This window comes from Mustela lutreola, chromosome 1, assembly GCF_030435805.1.
Source record: "Mustela lutreola isolate mMusLut2 chromosome 1, mMusLut2.pri, whole genome shotgun sequence".
NCBI lineage: Eukaryota > Metazoa > Chordata > Mammalia > Carnivora > Mustelidae > Mustela > Mustela lutreola.
This window is the reverse complement of record NC_081290.1, coordinates 248,987,444-249,008,603: the sequence shown is the minus strand read 5'-3', so window position 1 is coordinate 249,008,603 and position 21,160 is coordinate 248,987,444. Positions and strand designations below refer to the sequence as shown.

At 49.2% G+C, this 21,160-nt stretch overlaps 1 protein-coding gene across 7 annotated transcripts in view; it reads right to left on the bottom strand.

Moving 5' to 3' along the window:
• NAV2 (neuron navigator 2) overlaps positions 1–21,160 on the bottom strand; it is a 395,626-nt gene that overhangs the window by 312,130 nt on the left and 62,336 nt on the right. Inside the window, exon 1 of one of the 7 annotated variants that reach the window (XM_059138215.1) lies at positions 16,131–16,453. The exons of the other annotated variants lie outside the window; for them this stretch is intronic. Coding sequence (XP_058994198.1) covers positions 16,131–16,181 — 51 coding nt within the window. The 5' untranslated portion in view covers positions 16,182–16,453. Of the gene's footprint in view, positions 1–16,130; positions 16,454–21,160 lie in introns of those variants that run through there. 7 annotated transcript variants of the gene reach the window in all.

The following is a 21,160-nucleotide window of genomic DNA, read 5'->3' as shown; positions in this document are numbered from 1 at the left end:
ATGCTCCCCAAGGCTTAGAACCAGATGCCACCTGGCAGTGAGGGCTCGGGCTTCTAGAAGAACTTACAGAGCAAAGGGGAGAGGCTAAGGGATGGATGGCAGGCAGGAATGTCAGGATATGGGGGTTCCTAAAGCCTGCAACCTGGACCTAAGTAGGTGTGTGTTAGGGAGCCAGGCAGAAAGGGAGGCCTCCCTTCATTCTTTGAACTGAATCATCTCCCACCACCACTCAGGTGTAGGAATCCGCCATGCCTATGAAGAACAGGCACCCCCCACCCCATCCCCACCACAGCCCTTCCCTCATGTGGGTGCAGCAGCAAGGCTATACAGGGATAGCAGAAGATGGACACCTGCAAAGCATTTCCTATGGGCTCAGCATTGTGTCAGTGTCTCTGCTCTCCTAAGGCCTCTACAGTATCCGCTAGAATTCTTAGGGGGGAAAGACTGACCATCTCCATACTAGAGGAGAGCTGGGTAACCAGTGCACAACAGAGCTGGAATCAGAAGGAGGCAATCCCAAGTCCCATGTGCAGTCCCACGGACAGAGCACTGCCCTCAGCTCTGCTCTTTCCAGCCGACTCTCCTCCAGGAGGCCTGGGTGGCTGCTGTATGCATGGAAACAGCCCAGGCTTCGAACCCAAACCACTCCGCTTGCCCCAAACTCTTACCTAGCTTAAGAAAGTCACAGATGTTCTTACTCGGGAACGCCTTCTAAGGTCAGGAAAGAACTCTGCAGCACCCCAGCTCTGCTACTGCGTGTGTTCACCAACAGCAATGGGATGGGGTCTCTCTCCTCTGCCGATGAAGATGGGCCTTTGAGAAGCTCCAGACACAGCTTCTTCCTGCCCAGCACCAGGCCCGGAGACCTGGATGCCAGTGGTGGCTTCCCTTGGGCTCTGCAACCGGCTGGGAAGGGAACTTGGCGGGCTTGGCATGTACAGGCTGCAGCCGATTGGTGTGTGCGGTGTGTGGGGTGGGGGGGAGGAGTGGCAAGGGAGGGGTTCCTTTGCCTGCCCTCTTCATCTGGCAGCTGGCGAGGTGGTAATGGTTAACTCGGGAGGGGTGCCCCATCCTCCTCTGGTGTCCTTGGTGGGAGTGGCGTCAACCCCTTCAGGCCTGGGGTTGTAGAACCAAGGCCTGGCAGAATTCCTAGCAGTGAGTGGTTAAGAGTATAGATTTTTCAGGCCAGATTGATCTGGGTGCAATAGTGTGGTTCCCCTTCTCATTAACGATGGGACTCAGGGTAAGTTACCATCTTGGGGATTTCATATCCTTATGTATACAGTGGGGATAATAATAGCACTAACGTCATGGGACTATTAGGCAGAGTAAATGAGATGATGCATGTAAGGCACAGAATGGGGCTTGCCACCTAGCAAGTGCTCAGTACCTTTTAACCCAGAGAAAATACATATTCTTTTTAATCAAATGTCACCGAAGTGAAAGGTCTTCCTCAGAAGCAGCAGCAGACCAACCCTAATAGTCCTTCCTTTTGCAAACAGTAAAAGGAACTTGGGTTCCTTAAGCACCAACTTGGGTGCAGATACTGTGTGGACCGCCGCACAAGCCCAGTCTCCTCACCACTTGGGAGGCAGCAAAAGATCTGGTCTTTGTCTCAGCATGTCCCAGGTGGGCTGGTGCCTCCATATACATGGCCTCTAGTCTACTCAACAATCCTGCTAAGCCAGAATCATTCCTGGAGGAATCTGAGGCTCAGAGATGTCAGATAACTTGCCCAGGGTCACACAGCCAGTACGCGGCTGGGATTTGCACCATGACAACAGCAACATTTTGCAGTCCTTACACTGTGCCAGGGGTTGGTCTGAGACCTTTACATATATTAACCCATTTAAGCCTCAGCACTAAGGAGGTACGGTGATTATCCCCATTTCACAGATGAGAATGACTGAGGCCCAGACGGATGAAGCAAGGTACACACTGAACAAGCTGGGCTGAGGTGGGAACCAAGTCAGGCTGGCTCCAGAGGCCTCGCTTTAACCATTGCCCTTAGTGACCTAACTACCTCTCAAACAAACAAACAAGCAAACAAACAAACAGCAATAAGCCTCAAATCCAAAATTCAGCCCTTGCTCTTCTCACTGCACTATCCTGTCCCTAAGAAAAGAAACCTCATGGGTGCTGAGGACACTTTTCTAATAAGAGACAACTGTGTTGGAATAAAAAATGCACTGGGCTGGAAGTCAAGAGACTCTGGGTTGTGACCTTAAGCAAATCACTTTCCCTCTCTGGATTTCAGTTGGCCCAAGTATAAAAGGATTGGTTTGGACTAGAACTTTGCACTGAAAACTTACAGCTTTAACAGTATATGGTTCTCTGAAATGGGCCTTCCCCCTTCCTGAGGAAGACCATGAGGTCCATGGAAATGTGGGCTGAGGTTGCTGACAGGCCCTTCCCAGAGCAGCCAAGGCACGTCTAATGGAAGGAGCCGGCATGCGGCCGAGTGTATGAGGGCCGGCCCACAAGTGAGCATCTGAGCCTGGGAGATCCTGGGCAATTTACCAGGCCCTTGGTTTTTCCCCTTTGGCAAAGACAGGGAAATAACTTGCCTTAGTGGGTTGCTTTGAGGTCATAAAAATGGTCATAAAGCATTTTCCCAGATTCAAAGTCCGGGTTTGCAAAATGCTCTTGAACTCAGCCATGAGAAGAGTAATCAGAGAAGAAGTCGGGACTTTGCAGGATTCCCAGAAAGCAGTCTGAGAATGTAAAGAATCTTCATTACTTCTCCATGCTTCTTGCAGCAGAGTCTGGTCCAGAGAGAAGAAAAAAGGCCCTAATGCTGATTCAAAGCAACTGAGAAGATATTTAAAACAGTACGGTGCTGTTTGATATACTTATATGCTGTCCTGTGTCCAAAGTCTGCACCTCACCCGTTGGACAGTAAATTCTCAGGAGTTATGAAATTTGTCTGCCTCTGATTAAGACCTGCTGAGTTCCTGATGAGTACACCTCCCTGTACCCCAACTCACCTAATTCTCTTCTCTTTCTCTTCAGTACCTTGATTCCACTCGAGTCAACAAACATGCGGGGAACATGTCCTGTGGGCCAGGCGGTACTCCATTTGTACGTTCTAGCTCCAGTAATGTCTGAAAATAGCATCAGTGTCTTAGACCTTAGGAGCTAAGTGTGAGGATGGGGGGATCAAACTCTCCCTATAAAGGTCTGCGAAGGCCAAAGAATGATCATGGGGGTTTCAGCTACTTGCTTAAAGTCTATTTATGTTCATCATAATTAATTCACATGATATTTATTACATAAATTCTTACTATACAAGAGTAAGTGATTCACTTATTCAATAATTATTTCTCTGGCAGCTACATTTTTTTTTTTTTAAAGATTTTATTTATTTGAGAGTGAGCAAGAGAGCACGAGCAGGGGGAAGAGCAGAGGGAGAGGGAAAAGACGACGCCTCACTGAGCTGGGATCCTGATGTGGGGCTCGATCCCAGGACTCCAGAACCAGGACCACAGCCAAAGGCAAACACCTAACCGACGGAGCCACCCAGGCACCCTCTGGCAGTTACTCCTTATCAGGCATTTGCCGGCAGTCCTGAGACTGTCATTCAAAGAAGAAAATGGGCATATTCCTTATTTTATCAGAAGTCTAATTCCAGAGATGTGCTATTATCAATTTTAAAATAAGATTAATGGCATCTCTCTTTCTTAATTCATTTATTTAGTCCACGCATGACAGGTACCTGCCTTGAGCCTGGTAGTGGAGACACGTGTGAAAACAGTCAAGTGTGACTCTTGTCTTCACGGAGACCAGCAACCTGATAAAGGAGACGGCGGATTACTGAGAGAGGTGTTTGCAGGAGAAAGCAAGGGACTGAGATTTTGAAGGGGATACCTATGAGATAGACGGATGGGTCGGGGAGGTCTCTACGAAGGAGCTCCACCAGGCTGAGAACCAATGGATAGGAAAGACGCAGTCATGTGACACTTGAGAAGAGGACGCGGGTCACCGGAATAGCACAGGTGCACTCCACTAGCGGGAAAGACTTAGTAAGGTCAAGGCAAGATGGTACAGCCTGAGGCCGGGGAGTAGCCCAAGAGGATACAAAAGAGAGAGGAGGTGTACAGGAAAAGGAGCAATCGAGGATTCCAGTGAGGAAGTATGCTTTGAACTTGAGCAGCTCATAAATGTCAGGACCTTGGCTGCTGTGGTTCTTCTCAACCCCAGCGATGCTGGAAATTCATGGAGACACTTCTGATTGTCACCACTAGGGGTTGCTACTAAAGATTCTGTAATGGGTAGAAGCCATGAATGCTGCTCCAAAACCCACATCGCCCAAAACAGCCCCAGTGACAAATAATTATTGGGCCCCAAATGGCGATAGCTCTGAGGCTGAGAAAGCCTGGGTTACAAAAGCGCAGACAGCGAGATGGGGAGACGGTCCGAGGGGTTACTTAGCACCACATCTGGGACATATTAAATTTGAAATATTCATGTGAAATTGTCCTTGGAACCACACTGCTTAGAATGGAGAAAGTAAAAAAAAAAAAAAAAAAAAAAAAGCGAGACTGGTATCCTAATTCCTTTGAGGAGAAGAGAGTGAGTCCTCTCTCTCTGAGCTGGGAAAACCAGGTGGTCTTACTCATAATCCTCTCATCCGCTCACTTGTAAAAGAAATTTCATAAAATCAAGAAAATGTGAGCCTTTACACTTGCCATTCGCCCAGCTGCAACCCTTCCTTTCTCCCGCTCCACATTCTGCTGCAAGTCCGGCAGCAAGTTCTAGATCTGTGAGGCTTCCCCAAGGACCCCCTGCTGGCTGTGTCTGGAGTTGGAGAAGCCCCACTTTCGCAGTCCTTGCTGTGTGCGAGCCCCTCACTAGGTAGGCCGTCATATGCTCTCATGTACACAGCTCTTTAAGATTTCTAACCTCCCTGGCAGGACAAGATTCCACCAACCTTCCAGATACAGAAACTGAGGCTCAGACAAGTAAAGATTTAGACCAAGTTCTTTTGGTTTCCAGAATCAATGCCCTATACAGGCTGGGTGCCTCTGATCTCCTGCAGCACTTAACCTACACGCTTTGGATGATCCCTAGGTCCTGCTTCAGACCGCAGCATGCCCTGTCTCCCTCTGCATGCAAACAGCTGGCACACGATCCTCACTCGGTAATTTGCAGACATGCGCTCCCCCTGTGTTAGTCTGGCCTCCCCAGCTAGTCTGTTAAGAGCTTGATGGCAGGGAGGATGCTGAGGAAATTCTCCCCTTTTCTCTCTTTCCCAGGATCCCACTTGGATTCCCCGAAGAACAAAGCACTAACAGTATTTCTGGCTTCCCTCTCTACCCCTATAGGAGATGCAGTGTCTAATCTGACCTGGCAGAGACCAGTACTCTTAAGGGGCCCCAACTTCCTGGGGGGAGGGTTCAAAGGCAGAAATTAGGCTCCCTGACGTCTCCTTCACTTCTGGGGTACAGGCATCTCTGGCCCCCTTTTCCTATCTGTTAAGTACCTCTACCTAGGAGCCAAGGGGGTAAGTTACATCAGCTTAACCCTGTGACCCACTCATGGGAGAGAAGGCAGGAAGCCTTCCTTTGGACTCAGGGCTAAGTCATGTTCTTTAGAATGTATCAGAAGTCCTGGAGTTGGGGAGTTACAAGGTGCTTACCAAAAAGGGGCTTCTCCAGGTGAATAAAGGCTACTTGTCTCTGTTCCTAGGAAGGAGAAGGGATGAGGGTCTTGATTTCTGTTGCATTCCCATCCCCCTGCATAGTGCAGACCACAGTTTAGAGAAACGTCCAATAAAACCTGAAAATGATATAAATGGCCTCCAGCATGGTCCTGCCAAACCAACCCGTCATGTCTCGTTCCCCTGTCTTTCCAACATCCTCCTCCTGAGTCTCTGACTCCCCTCAGTGACAAGTGCCGTAATCCAAATTTCCCAGGCTAAAAGTCTCAAGAATCTTCAAACCCCTCTTCTTGTTTGAGAGCCCCTGACAATTAGCTGGCCAGGCTTGTCAATTCTGCCTCCACGACAGCACCCCTACCCAAAGAATGCCTTTCCCATGCCAACATCGCAGCTTCGGCTTTACTCTGTCCAGAAAGGACCACTGAGGCATAAACCGTGGGACAAAAGCTAGGACATCTCCATCATCTTTGCATTTCCCAGAACTGAACACAGCACCTGGGACATACCAAATGCCGACAGCCCAGAGCAAGTGGAAAATCACCATTCCAGCAGTCCTGGGCCGGAAATTCAATAAAGGGCAGGTGGAACGGGCTGCTGTGCTTCTTCCAAATGCGACATTAACTTTCAGAATCAATCAGATTCCCACACTCCTCTGCTGCCCGAGCACAGCGATACCTCACATCTGGTACCGGGTGCGTGAACCCCACCTTCAATCAGCAGCTACCGGCCTGGGACACCCAGTAAAAGCCCCACCTAGCTGGGCCTCACGTTAGCTTGACTTCGGCCTGTCTTTGCTCCAGACTTCAGTCCAGAACCTCAGTTTTTGAGGACCGTAAGTAAAGACCTTGTGATGTGTGTCCCTGTGTGTGTGTGTGTGTGTGTGCACATGCATGAAAGAGGGTGGAGGGGAAGGAACAGGAGACCTCCTCCTTGGAAGGTATAAGGTGGATCTCCATGTCCCTTGTGTTCCCCAGTCTGGATCTCTCTTGGGAGCCTCCTAGGAGCCACCCCAGCGGGAATCTCCTACGGTAACTGCCACTGGTCTTACACGTCCCAAGCAGCTACAAACCCAGAAACACTCAAGCACTGGGTCTGGAGTGGACCTCTGCTGCAAGGGAGCCAGACTGCACCCTGGACCGGGGCCCAGGAACCCCTGCCAGCTACTGCTCAGGCTCGCTCGAGTGATTTCATTAACCTTCCAGCGAACAAGCCAGCATTTTAGGTGATTAAACTTTGCATTAAGTTGAAAAATCAGAATGGTGATGTCAGAATTGCCCCATTTACTGAACACTCAGTGTGTGCCCAGTGCTGTGGAGGGGTGGGGAATGCAAAGATGACAGGGAGTCAATTGTTGTGCCCCCCAACCCTCCCACCCCCCGACCAGGGCTTATGCTTTAATAGGTGTCTGCAGAGTTAAGGTAAGCGGAATTCAAGAGGGGGCATGGGGAATGAGATTCTTTATCCACAATGGCTACTATGAAGACATAATCAATTGGGTTTAGCTCCTGAAATCTCCTGGAACTGCACCATATATGGCCTGGAAACTCTGTCTCCTTGAAGAAGCCTATTTCAGTCATATGTCAATCTCCATTTTCTTACAGGAAACTTCCAGGAACTAAGTGAAAGGAGAATGCACCACACTTCGATCTCCTAGCATTATCTCATGATATCCGTGCTCTTTTTCTTTGATGACCTGCTTGCTGTCCATGAATAGAACTTTTCTCCTCCTTACCTGGTGTAAGTAGGAAGGCAGCCATCCTTTACCGAGTGAAAAGCATCTTGGAGAGGAGGTAGAGGAGAGAGTATTTAGCATGTATTCAGAAATGCAATGGAGGAAAAACCTAGTAGTGGTCCCCAAATTGTCCCGGGTCCGAAATTGATTTATTCAAAAGGGGACCCCCTTAGACCACAATGTGGCTCAGCTTGCAGTAGGGCCTAACCAGGGAAGCAGTAAGACAACTTCTAAGGTCTAAAACCTTCTGTGTCTAGAGCTCCCCACTCTTCCCCAAACAGCAGCCAGAAGTTACTTTGCAGAGAGAACATTTACTACCACAGTTAGTGCGTGCGTGTGTGCGTGTACGCGTGTGCGCACGCGCGCACACACACACACACACACAAAAGCCAACCGACACAATAAACTCAGTTCATTTAATTTCAAAACATGAACTCACTGCTATCTCAGGAAATATCACCTTACTCTTTAGATTAAATGTTAGTCCAGGTCTAGTAGGTCTTCAACAGTGAGAAAGTAAGTACTTTACTCAACTTCTCCAGACTCAAGTTTCACCAAAACAAGTTTCGTACCAAGATTAGCCAAGTACTAGGTAATGGGATATGGCAGGGTTACATCATCTATGGCCCCTTTCCAAAGAAACATGGCTTTCCCAGGTGGAATTCTAAGTGCTCCCCCTTCCTGTTCTGTGTAATCTTTGTTAGACCAGTTTGCCAGGTGGGTAATGGCAGATGCATTAAAACCGGATGCAGGCCAGGAGACCTTGGGTATGTCATTTCATCTCTCCGGTTCCTCCATTGTGAAATGGATTGTTGGGGGCCACGGTCATGGGCCCCCTCCTGATCGAACTTTCCAAGACTGTTAGTCCTAGACTTGACTGTCTAACTCTTCCTGTGGCTGCCTGGCATGAACCACACCCCCACCCCCATCTAAGCTTTGATTCCAACATCCAAGCATCGTGAGTCTTACTCTCTAGGTGTATGGGTATAAGCAATTATTTGCCAGACCAAGTCACCTCCCAAGTGCACTGCTTAGCTAAATTTCCAACCCTAACATTAGCAAACCCACTCTGCATACCCCTAACCCCTTCCCAGGCACAGTGAAAGATATGAAAAAGAATAATATTTGCCCTTGGTGGTGGTGGTGATGATGATGATGGTAATGAATTTTTATTGACGGCTTGTGAGGTGTCAGGTCCCACACTGAATGCTTTACTTGCCTCACCTCATTTAATTCTCACAAAAAACCTATTACATATGCATAACAGATGAGGGAACTGACACATAAAGAGATTAAATGATTCACCCAAGATCTCACAGCTAGAAAGTAACAGAACCCAGGATGTGAATCTAGGTCTGTCTGACACATTATCTTTTTAGCCCATCTCTATATTTGGAATAAGCAAGTTTAACCATAAAAGCATCTCACTTTGCCCAGGACAGGCCTGGTTTACTCCCATATCCTGCTGCAATGAGGGATAGCACCCCCTTTCCCTCTCAGAAGTATCCTGGCTTGGATAATAAATGATACAGGCACATACTTACAATGCCTCCCTGAGGAGTGATAGTAATGCTTACAGTCATGTCACATTTGCAGTGAAGCCTTCCTCAACCACCCTATATTAAACAGTGACCTCTCTCATACTCCCTATCCTTATCCTGCTGTATTTTTCTCCAGCATCCAGCACTATACAAAAGGAATATATATTTTCTCTTTGCACCCAGCACCATAGGAAAGAAATATATATATATTTTTAAGATTTTATTTATTTATTTGACAGAGAGAGAGGGATCACAAGTAGGCAGAGAGGCAGGTGGGGTTGGGGGCAGTGGGAAGCAGGCTCCCTGCTGAGCAGAGAGCCCAATGCAGGGCTCGATCCCAGGACCCTGAGATCATGACCTGAGCTGAAGGCAGAGGCTTAACCCACTGAGCCATTATTGTCTGATTCCTCCACTAAAATACAGGTAGGTATCTCCTACTTCTAGAAGGTTCATGTTATGGCACTTTACTTTTATGAAACACCTATATTAGTACCTGTTTTCACTAACCAATAAAATATATGAAGAAGTTTCTCACTTTCAGGAAAAAAGGCAAAAAGCAAAAATAGCACTCTGCATTTGTTCTGCAGGGAGCCCTCCCAGAGGCCGTGAGGCTCCCTAGCAGCAAGTGGCGCCGCCAAGCTCCCTACGTGGGAACTACACTCAGCCTCTCAGCATCAAGTCCCACAGCTTTGAACTGTGTCTGGGAGCTTCTTTCCCCTATCTGGGTTTATTCTGCATATCTAAGAGCAAGATGTGTCCTAAGGTATCAGAAAAGGCCTAAGACAGGTTGTCTTTTGGGTTGGGGAATATTCACAAAAAGGTCCATCCAAAGTAATGACAATTGCCTCTTCACTTTACATCATTTTTGCTGCAAGGTTTTACCGGGACACCCTACTGCAGACAGCAGGGAGCCTGTACCAGTTCCATGCATGCAAAAATTTCTTTTGGTTTAGCAGAGCTTCCCCTGGTATGTGATAAACATTTCATCAGTAATGACATTGATACGTATTGAATAAATGACTGTACCATCATCGTCATAACAAAAGCTCACGTTTATTGAGCACTTACTATGGGCTGGGTGCCGCTCAAAAGACATCCATTTTATCAAACAAGCCCAAGAAGCCCTCAGTTATCACGGCCATGAAGAAACAGACTCAGAGAGATGAGTTAGTACTTGCTAAAGGGCGCACTGCAGTCAGTAGCTGAGCTGGGAGGGGACAGAGTTTGTATGCCCCTAATGTCTGCTCAGGCAACACACATCACTCAGGATTTAGGGCGGCATGGGACCCCAGGTGGGCTAGCACTACTGCCTGTCAGAGGGCCCAGGAGGTGGTGTGGTCAGGCAGGGCTTCCCAGAAGAAAGAGAACTTGGGTTGAGCTTTGGGAGAGAGGACAGCACCTGGACAGACGGAGAAAGCGTTTAGTCCCAGGGAGCAGGGAAAGCGTTAAATCATGGGGCTGACCCTGCTGACTGGAACGAACAGCTTCTGTATGGAGGCCCCGCACAGTCAGATTTAAAATTCTGCTGGCCTTGGGTGCCACGGAGGAGTCAGACTTCATTCACTAGTGAGCAGGAATCCACAGACGGTTTCTGACCAAGAACTCAGTCTGCAGTCCCAATTCTGGAAACTTCAGAACAGGGCCAGAGACGCTAATAGGAGCTACAACTGAGGACCGAGGCTCACCCCCGGACTCTCTGCAGAGAGGAGGCACTGGAGCTGGGGAAGTCCCTGTTGGCAGCACCTGCCTTCCTATAGATTTGTTTCTGCTTAGGTCCTACCATGTTCCCTGGGAGCAAGCAGTCCTTCTCTCACAATGACAAAGATCACGTCTAATGCAGGTGCTTACTCCTGTCCCATACACGGCGTCATGACCATGGGCAGTGAGGATCTTTGGTGGCAAAGACTATCCACTCCTACCTCCCAGCCTTCCCAGATATCTCCATCACACTTTCTTGTTTCCCATTTAAACACACTCGGCCAAATCATTCTAACTCATTCTAAATCATTCAAATCATTCTAAATCATTCATCTCATTTCCCGATCTCCCGGTCTCCCTGCGCCTATCTCCTATGACATCACGTTGTCAACATCTGAGTCAAAAAGAACAAACCCTGGGAAGACCCCATGTCTCACCAGCCAGGGGCATGAGGCAGTCTGGTCCACGCATCCTGGACAAGCCGACAACCCTAGAAAGAAAAACTTAGCCACACACGTCTTCTGGGTAGTTGGCAATATATGACAGAAGCCAGATCCAAAACCGAAAAAAGGAAAAAATATATATATATTTTGTTGAGTCCACATAAAAACAGTTGCATAAGTAATATAAGACTGCTGCACCACCAGAGGGGGACCAATTATAAATCTCTATGTTTCTATTAACACCAACATAAAGGAAAATGCGTAACCTCCAAATGTCTCCTAAAGGAAGCCACTTACTACTTTCAGGGTTTTTCTTTCTTCCCTTTCCAATATTTAATTATTTATTTTCCCAGTAATTAACCAGAGTCAAACCTTCCTTACATGCTTTGGTTTCAATTGTGGAAAGTGTATCAAGGTTATGATGACTCATTACCCACAGCAGAAATGCATATGGAAACATTCCTATGTATTTCAACCTGGTTTCTCCAGGAAAAGATGGAATTTCTTCCCTGGAGATGTTTTGTAATTAATAGAAAACGGACATGATTGCAGTACCTGGGAGACTGGTAAAATCTATGCCGGTCATAATTAATGGAAAGCAGGAGAAAGTTTTAGAAGTCCCTAAGAGTGGAAATGACTGATATTTTTCAGTAGAAGAGTGGAGTACCTCCAGACGAGTGGCAAACGAGCTTTATTCAGAAAACAAAATAAAACAAAAACCCTAGAAGTCATTAAGAGGAGAATCCGTTTATGCACAGAAAGATGAGTAAGAGCTATAGGACCACAGTCTTGTAAAACAGAACCTGGGAGCTCAGGACCTGCAGAGTCCACAGCATCCTTGCCTTTGGGAGGGAGTAATGTAACTGCAGAAAGCCAGCCAGGGCCCTTTAACCCACTGACCTCTTTTAATCTGCTTGTTAGCCTGGCTTCAGATGGGCCCAGGGGGTCTTTGACCGATCTCTAGGGGGGAAAGGTCAAAGGTCAGAGGCACATTCCCTGATCATCATTATTCTCAATTATTCTTCATTCTAAGCCACTTTCTCCTTCATTTTGAGGAAGGGCCCCATTAAGTGTTTTCCAGGACACTGAAGGGCAATGACCCAATCCAGGCCTGTTCACTGCGTTCCCTTTCCTTTCCACCTCAATTACAGCATCTCCCTGAGCAAAGGGGATACACAGCGGGTAGCAACCCACAGAGAGAATCACCCAGCCCTGTACAGCACAGGCATACTCCTATATCATACACTGAATTCAGAAGAGCCTGCCGCTCTCCAGGACATACCCAGCCCATTAAAATACAGGAGCTCAAAGCACAGCCTTTGCTTTCAGACAAAGCAGAGGTTCTACCAGTTTCTAAGCCTGGAAACTTAGGAAGGTCACTTAATTCCTGAGCCTTAACGTCCTCATCTGAATAATGGAGCTAATAATAGTTTCTACTTCACCAGATTACAGAGAGGATGAAGTGGAATAAAGAGTAAAGCAAAAGCTCAGCATACATCAGCTATTAAAATGATTATTTTTAGCAGTACTTTCTTTCTCTTTCCTTGATAAATATAATGCATGGTCATTGGCAAAATCCAGAATATAAGGAAAAGTAAGGGGGCGCCTGGGTGGCTCAGTGGGTTAAGCCTCTGCCTTTAGCTCAGGTCATGGTCATGGTCTCATGACCCGCATCGGGCTGTCTGCTCAGCCGGGAGCCTGCTTCCCCCTCTCCCTCTGCCTGCCTCCCTGCCTACTTGTGATCTCTCTCTGTGTCAAATAAATAAATAAAATCTTTTAAAAAGAAAAAAGAAAAGTAAGGATCCCCCCCCCCCCAAATCCCTGGTAATCTACCCCCTTAACACTGGGAATATTTCTGTCGAATCTTTTCTTCATGCATGGAGACATGCAACACTACGGGGTCATCTTTTAATCCTAAGAGCGACCATGCACTGCCTGTCAACTACAGTTCTTTCCAAATTGCATAGTAAGAGGCTATGCAACTGGCCTCGGTCACACGAGAGCGCTTCCTGTGCAGAGTTGGGACTGCGGGTCTCTCTGGCTGGAACACTTAGCTCTGTGCCCCAGGACAGGTAAGGCTGCAAGGGTGGCTGCTCTCTGGCCCTTTCCTCTCCCCATTCTTTGGCTCTGCTGCTTCTCAGATAATAAGCTGCTCCGGAAGGGGCCTCATCGCCTCTCCTTGCCCTGCCCAAGCTGGAAGAATCTTAAAAGAAGGGAACGAAGTGGTGATAAGGATGTCAGAACCACCCATGTCAGGCTCTGGGGTTGTGCCCCAAGCTACCCCTCCCGGTGGGTGTTTTAGGCCTGAGCAGTCAACCCCTCTCATTTCCGTCAAAGGCGTGATTGGCCCTGTCAGGTCGGATTTGGACAGAAATAGGATTTGCTGGCTACTGCCTTCTAGCCTAGGTGGGCAGGTGCATTTCTGACATTCCCCTGCAGAGATAACATGCAAAGATTCAAATTTTGCCTCTAATTACTCTTGGCCTTATTTTGATCCAATTAGCCTCAAAATAGAAGCTAAACTCAATCGTTTGGTTCCCTTCTTCAATCAGAAGAGTGAATTTTCAAGCTGTGGGTTAACTGACTTCATGTTTACTGAACTGCATCAGTGATAAAAAGTTCAGACACTCACCTCTGGCCCCCTAGCCACATTCTGGGATAGTTATTCACAAGCAATTGACTTCCAGGATGTTCCCAGAGAGCTCCTTTCTCCTAAGGGCCGCTCATAATTCAAAGGTAAGAAAGGTTTATCTTCCCCAAGCTCATCAGAAGACTGAACCATTCACCCAACAGCACAAAGGAGAGAAAATCATCATCATCGTCATCATCATCAAACAACAACTGTTCCCAGTCCAGACACCCATGTTTCAGACTCTGCTGGATCCTGTTTCTGTAGTCTCATCTCATCTTATCTTTTCACAACTTGGGAAAGAGGAAAACTGATTCGAACATTAGCAAATGACCAGCCTAGAATTCAAACCAAGGATCATCAGAGAGCAAAGCCTTACCTGAGGAGCACAGCCTCCCAACCACCACTGGGCTCTGCACCCAGTAAGTACCAAATGACGGATACTGGTAAGTCACCCAGTCAGTCGGTAACCAGACAAAAAGCAAACTAACAATGTTTCAACTAATGGTGTGCCCAATGCTTTCCAGGATTCTGCAGAAAAGCTGAGGCCTGTGCTTGAGGATAGCCAAGGCTATGTGAGTGTGTAATAGTTGTCATCACCATTCCTGCCTGGGGTCTGAGGGCAGTGGTGGGGTGGGGGTGGGGGGCGGCCACAAACACAGCCACTGCAGCCTCTCCAGTGCTTTCTGATTCTTGGAGCTCCTGTGGCACCTCCCCCACACCGGTAGGTGAGTCCTCTGGAGTACCACAGCTACCCTTGGGTGGTCCTCACAGTTCATTTGAAAAGTGAGACCCAGGTCTAAAGAACCAGACGACCCAATAAAGGATGACCTTTGACCCACAGTGGAGAATGCTCCTTCCATGGGGTAAAAAGGCAGCTATGCTGAAGCAATGAGGACATCCCAGCCCTTACCACAGCCACCTGCCATGAAGACCTGTCCTCTGGGATGCTCCACGTTTTCCCTATTGCCAAGTCATTCTTTTTCTTTTCTTTTTTCTTTTTTTTTTTTTCCCTTAGCAGCATCTAGGTCTTGCAGCTGGACCCTAGCCGGTCCACACCAGGACCCACCTTTCCCTGTGCTACATTCTCAAGTGGCGTCTCAGGTGTAGCTTGGAGAGAAAATGTGTGAAACTCTGGGCTCTCCCACAACAGTCTGGTTGGAGAAAGATTCCAGGAAAGGATTAGGCAACTACGGTCCCGACACAGTACAGCAAAGGTGCATAACGTCTGCTAATGTTACAGCACATTAAAAGAAACCGTAAAATAGTAGTTTGAAGTTAGACAGGCCAAACATAACTCAAGAAGTAGGAAAAGCAAGGTGCCGTTTTTTGAACAAATAAGCTCATTATATGAAGAACCAGCTGAGGTATTTTCACATCTTGTTAGTATACGCAGCGGCTGTGACTTTTTTGGTAGCATCTTTCAAGAGCACAATCAGTATGAATTCCGGCTTATTAATGATACCCAGTCCTTACTGAGCTCTTATTATGTGCCAGGAAAATCTCAAATATGGTCTCTTATCCCTACATCAGCAACACATGGTGAGAACCTGCCCCATTCTGCTCTGGAGGAAGCTGACATCCAAGGGGGAAACTAACTTGGCCAGACCGCTGGCTGACTTCAGTGGGGAATTAGGGTCTACTTGAAACCACCAGATAAGAAACAAATCACAAAAGCAAAACCCAGAGAAGAGCCTTCTGATTACATTTTCTCCTTGGGCTGGAGAAACAAGTCAGGCTTCTTGGGGCAGAGAGGAAAACACTGCTCTCCTAAGCCCTCCCAGGAGCGAGGAGCGGTTATTTTTGAAAACGGAGGAGGGGAAAAGTACCTGCAACCAAGAAGATTCTTGCATGCTAGGAAGAAAACTAAGCTATTGTGAGAGGCGGGGGGGGGGGGGGACGGAATCCACGCGCATTCAAGCTAGCCTCAGGTTTTTTTTTTTGTTGTTGTTGTTGTTGTTGTTGTTTGTTTTTTCTCTTCCCCAAACAAGCCAAACGGCAACAGAGATCAGCACTAGCACCGGCGTGTCTCCCCAACTATCCCAACACAATGGGGGTGGGTGTACAGACCACGTTGACCCGGGACGGTGGTGAGGGCGCAGACCTACTGGCAGGACACAATCCCCAGGAGATGCATGTGCAACCCAGGAGATCCCCAGGAATTAGTAGGTGGAAGGGACCGGGAGAAACTGCAGCGCATTCCCACCCTCCTTCAATCACTCACACACACATACACACATGGACTTTTCCTGGTTTAAAACAAGCCTGAAATCTCTCTTCAGAATAATACGGGGAAACACCACGTACAAAATGCATTTCAGGGTCTTTTCATCGCGGGAGACAATTCTCAAAGAGGATGGGGAGGGGGTGGGGGATAAAAAGTGGGACAGTGACCCCCGGGAGTGAGGAGGTCTGCAGTCCACCTTACCAGCTTCATGGTGGTGTTATTCTGTTCCCAGCGCCACAGCATCACGCTCATCTTACTTCAGGGCAGAGAGGGAAGGGGGGAGGAAAGGAGAAAAAGGGGGAGGGGACCGAAGCACCTGCCCGCGCGCCAGGCAGGTCGGGCAGTCCGGACCGGTCGTCGTCTCCGCCCCGGACCCTCGGGCATCCCCGGCGCCCTCGGCCACCTCGCCCCCGCCCTGGCCGCTGCCGCGCGCGCGCGGCGGTTTTGGTGGGGGGTGGGGGGGACGGTGCCCGGAGCCCGGCGCCCGGCCCCCACGCTGCCCGGCTCCCGTGCCTCCCCCGCTCTCTCCCCGCCAGCCTCCTCGCCTCCGCCAAATCAAACAACTCCCCCTGCGTCCGAACGCCCGCGCCTTGCAGCGCGGAGGCCGCTGGGGCCGCGGCGGGGAGGGGGCGGGAGTCGGGGCCGCGGGGCTCCCCGCCCCCTCGCCGGCCCGCGGGCCGCTCCGCGAGGCCCCTCCGCTCGGGTGGGCGGGTTAGCCCCCCGCGGTGGCGGGTGCGGGCTTAGGGGCAAGATGGGTGGAAGGGGAGGAGGTCCTTAACTCTTTCGGGGAGGGCGCCAGTAGCCGGGCAGCCTTCGGCACAAACGAAGAGGTTCGATGCGGGGGAGCAGTGGGCTGCAGTCTGTGACTCGCGGGTCCTCAGCCCGGACACGGACCGCACCCCTCCCAACGCATGCCCGGCTCCATGTGCATTTGCTCTCAGCACCGAACTCACCCAAGTTGTCCGACAGTAAGCCCTCCGGGGTCACCACCCCCCCCAGCTGTGACTGGAACTGTGACTGTGGGATGGAGGCACCGTCCCCACCATGTCCACCCCATCGCACACACCCGGTCGCCCACACCCTGCCCCAGCCACCGCAACTCCCCAGCCACATTTATTTCCTGCTACGTGAAGGACAAGGACGGGGCTTGAGTGTTTTCAAACACACCTGGCCGCTGCCACAGAGAGGACATCGTGGCCCTGGGCCCGGGGGTGGGGGGGGTGCGCAGAGGAGGGGGCAGGCGATGACAGGGGAGGCAGACTAGGGGAAGAGACTGTGTGGCCTTTGTTTCCTCTTCTGCCTGCCTCACCTGCCACAGGCTCTTTCTCAGGCCTGCCCCCTCTACCTTGTGTCTTCCTCTGACATTGTAGGGGGCTAAGCACCTCCTCACCTCCCAGGCCAAGCCTTGGCAGGGTCCCCAGAGACTTTGAGTAGCCTGAAAAGGCTCAGGAATCAAGGCAAGAGGGCATGGCCTACCCAGACCTCAGGGCTTGTCTAATCCCTGCGGTGGTGACAATTTAGGATTAATACCTGGCTGTCCCCTGCTAGTAGAGAGCCTTGAGGAGAATTCATGGGAATTGGTTTATTACACATCATTTCAGTAGTCAAAACTCTTCAGAGTAAGGGGAGGTGGTAATACGGATCCAAACCTTTTAAAAGTGATCTTCCAAACATGCCAGTTAGATCAAAATGTTACCCTGCCTAAAGCTCTCGTGACTTGTTTTCCCTTCACAGATGAAAAATCCCAACTCTTTTCATGGCTTAGGACTTCATGCCCCACCGTCTTCCTTTTGCCTACTGTGCTCCAGCAGCGGTGGTGGGGTGGTAGAGGTGGTGGTCTTTCTTTTTCTCTAACACATTGAAATCCTTTCCACCTCAGGACCTTGGCACCTGACAGTGTCTCTCCCTGGATCTCTGATTCTCCTAGACCTGCCTGTGCCTCAATTCTCATGTCACCTCCTCAAAAGGCCTTTTGACTTCTCATGTAGCGACCTTCCCCTTTGCATATTCTGTTGTCTTTCCTTTGTCCTGTTCACTGTGTGAATGTAGTTAACTTATATTCTTGTTTATTGTCTGCCTTGTCCCACTGGGCTATAAATTCCATGAAAGCAGGAGCCTTGTCTGTTTTGTTCCCCTATTGTATCCCCAAGTGCCTAGAACAGTGCGTGGCACAGAGTGGGAGCTCAGTAGATGTTTCCCAAATGAAAGTCTGTTGATAATGTCCTAAGTTCCTGCAGCTTCCTCTGCAAAAGGATAGAGCCAGACCAGGACAGCATATCCCACATCCTGTCTGGGCCCTGACAGAGACTGAGGACTGCAAAAGACTGTGCTATGTGCATCTCCATGCATCTTTCTGGCGAGTGCAACATAGGCAGGCATATTTGCTGCTTAAAGGGAAGGGGGACATCCTAGGGAAACAGAGAAGGGGGGTAGCATATGTCATGTGAGAAAGCGTATCCATATTATAATGTATTCCTATATTTGGAAAACAAGATTTTAAAATAACTATTTTTTTTTCTCTGAAAATAAAGCTGGACCAATCTTATCAGCCAAGAGAGCAAAACACAAGTTGTCTATGACAGCTGTGTTAAGCCAGGGGTCTTGGAGCTGGGTGGGAGGACGTGCAGTCCAGAAACCTCCTGATTGTATGAAATACTGTGAGACTGGGCATTTGTGCATTTTCTGGGGAAGCATCTATAGGTTTATCATATTCTTTAGGATACCCCCAAACATGAAAAAACTAGACATCCCCAGAAAGCCACTGAAAGAGCAATTAGTTCCAGTCAAAATCTTTGCTGGTCAAAGATGGAAAATCCCACTCATGGTGCAAGGCAGAAGCAGGGGCTGGGTCATTCTTTCAATAAAAAGAATGAATCCGTGGCCTTGACTTTCAGATCTTTTTTTTTTTTTTAAATATTTTATTTATTTATTTGACAGTGAGAGATCACAAGTAGGCAGAGAGGCGGGCAGAGAGAGAGGAAGGGAAGCAGGCTACCTGCTGAGCAGAAAGCCCGACGCGGGGCTCGATCCCAGGACCCTGAGATCATGACCTGAACGCAGCGGCTTAACCCACTGAGCCACGCAGGCGCCCCTGACTTTCAGATCTTATACGCTTCAGACCATAGGTATACTGACTCATTGAGCAAACATTCTTTGAACATCTACCCTATGCATGTACCCAGCACTGTGCTGGGCATTGAGAATCAGGAAGGACCCCCTATCACACGCACATACGGTCTATTGAATGACGGACACATACACCCACCATTGCAGTGCAAATTGACAGGTGTACAGCTGGGCCCTAAAGAATAAAAGCTATAACCAAGACTGGGAAGCATGGAATAGCTTCACAGAAGTGGCACTGACCTGCATCTGGAAGGATGAAGGCAGATTCGGCAAGAGGAGGAGAGCATCCCAGGAAGGCGGGACAGCCCATGCAAGAAAACGCATGGCAGGTGCTGTGTGGTCAGGAGGAGACCAAGGGGCAGGAAATGGGGTTGTGAAGGTGATCTTACCCTTCATCCTTATAAACCAGGGGAATGATTTGACTGACTCCCCATTTTCGCAGGACCTCTCTCGGAACAGCAAGAAGGCGAGTTTGGAAAGGTGGAGGCTGGAGAGAGGGAGACCCGTTAGAAGGCTGTTAAAATCATGCAGGAGATAGAGGATGAGGACCTGGATACGGAGAGGTGTAAAGAAAAGGACACCAACGTCACCAGCCATCCGCTGATGCAGTGGGTGACTCCCGGGGGTCATGGCTTTGAGTTCACCCAAGCAGGTGTCAGGACCGTGCCGATTTTCAGAAACAGAAGCACCTCCTTAAAACCTCCTACATCTTGGAGAGCTCTTCATCCTGTCCCAGGCTGCCTCTCCCAGCACCTTTCTTCTCCTTCCCCCTAGTTCTGTGATCTTCCACCAAGTCCTTTGATGTGAATTAAGGGAAAGAGATCAGCCCATGTTGGCCACATGGGACACAGCGGTGGGAGCAATGCTTGTGAAGGTCTGCCCTGAATGCGTGGTCTTCTTCCTCCTCATGGTGGGCCTCCTTTTTCAGCTCCTGGCTTTCTGGCCCATCCCTTGCACCTGCCTCTTCAGTGCTGACCCCAAGGTTAGCTCAGCTCCCTGGTCGTGACCTCTCTTGAACTCTCATGGTAGCCACAAGGTAGGGCCCTAAATTCCAGTATTATGTAACCCTTGGTGGCACTGACCACCCTCCCCCCCACCAGACACTAGATCTGCCCTTTGCTGATAGTGTCCTGTTCCAGACCTTCTCATCCCCAGCATCCAAGGGATGCGACCCACATCGCTCAGCCCTTGCTTCCTTCCATGTCTGTCTTCCCTATTCCTAGTCTTCTCTGAATTCCCAGTACCTCCGCAGCCAGGGGAGGCCTGTGGTATCTCCTGAATGAAAGCTGGAGACGAGGAAGAGGTTCAGACCAGAAAGCAGGGTTTCAGGCCTGGCAGCCCCATTCCCCTAACCTGCTATTTGCAGACCTCTTTTCCCTCACCTCTAAAATGATCATCTGTAAAGTCCCTTTTCCCTCCTACATTCTGCAAGTCCGGCCCCTGTCTGATAAACTAATTTGTGTCCAGCTGTTAATGGCTTAATGTGTTTCCCAGATAACGTATTCCAGCTTAACAGGGGTCTTCCACTTGCTCAGCCAAAGCAGTGACTAATGGGGAAAAGTTCAGACACTGCGGGGGCCAGCCCGGGGAATATCAGACAAAATGGGCTCTCTAGACTGCCCATAGAACGTGGGCTGAGGCCTTTCCACCCACACAGGACAGATGTCGGCTTTTACATGGCGCAAGGATGACAAAGGAGGAACCAAGAGCCGTGGGCCACCCCAGAGGTAGGAAAGAAGCGAATAGCTTTTAACATAGGGAGTGCATTATTTTTTCCCCCGCATAACAGGGCCTGAATAGTAAAATAGCACAGAAGAGTTTAGCATTGCCTGTCAAAGGAAAATCCTAGTCCTATTTGCCGCTATTTATTAAGCATGGCACAGGGCACCTTTCAATTACTCATCAAAGCAACGCAAAGAAAAGTGATTTTTCCCCAGGGAGAGTGTCTGGCTCTATCCGATCAGCTCCAGGACCGCCCAACGGGAGCATCCCTGGGGTCGGTCTGCCTGCCCCCTACCTCTGTTGTGTCCATGGTATTGTCATACTGCACACAGGAAAGGCAGTCTCCGAAATGCCATCCCCGAAAGGATGAAGACACTCTGCAA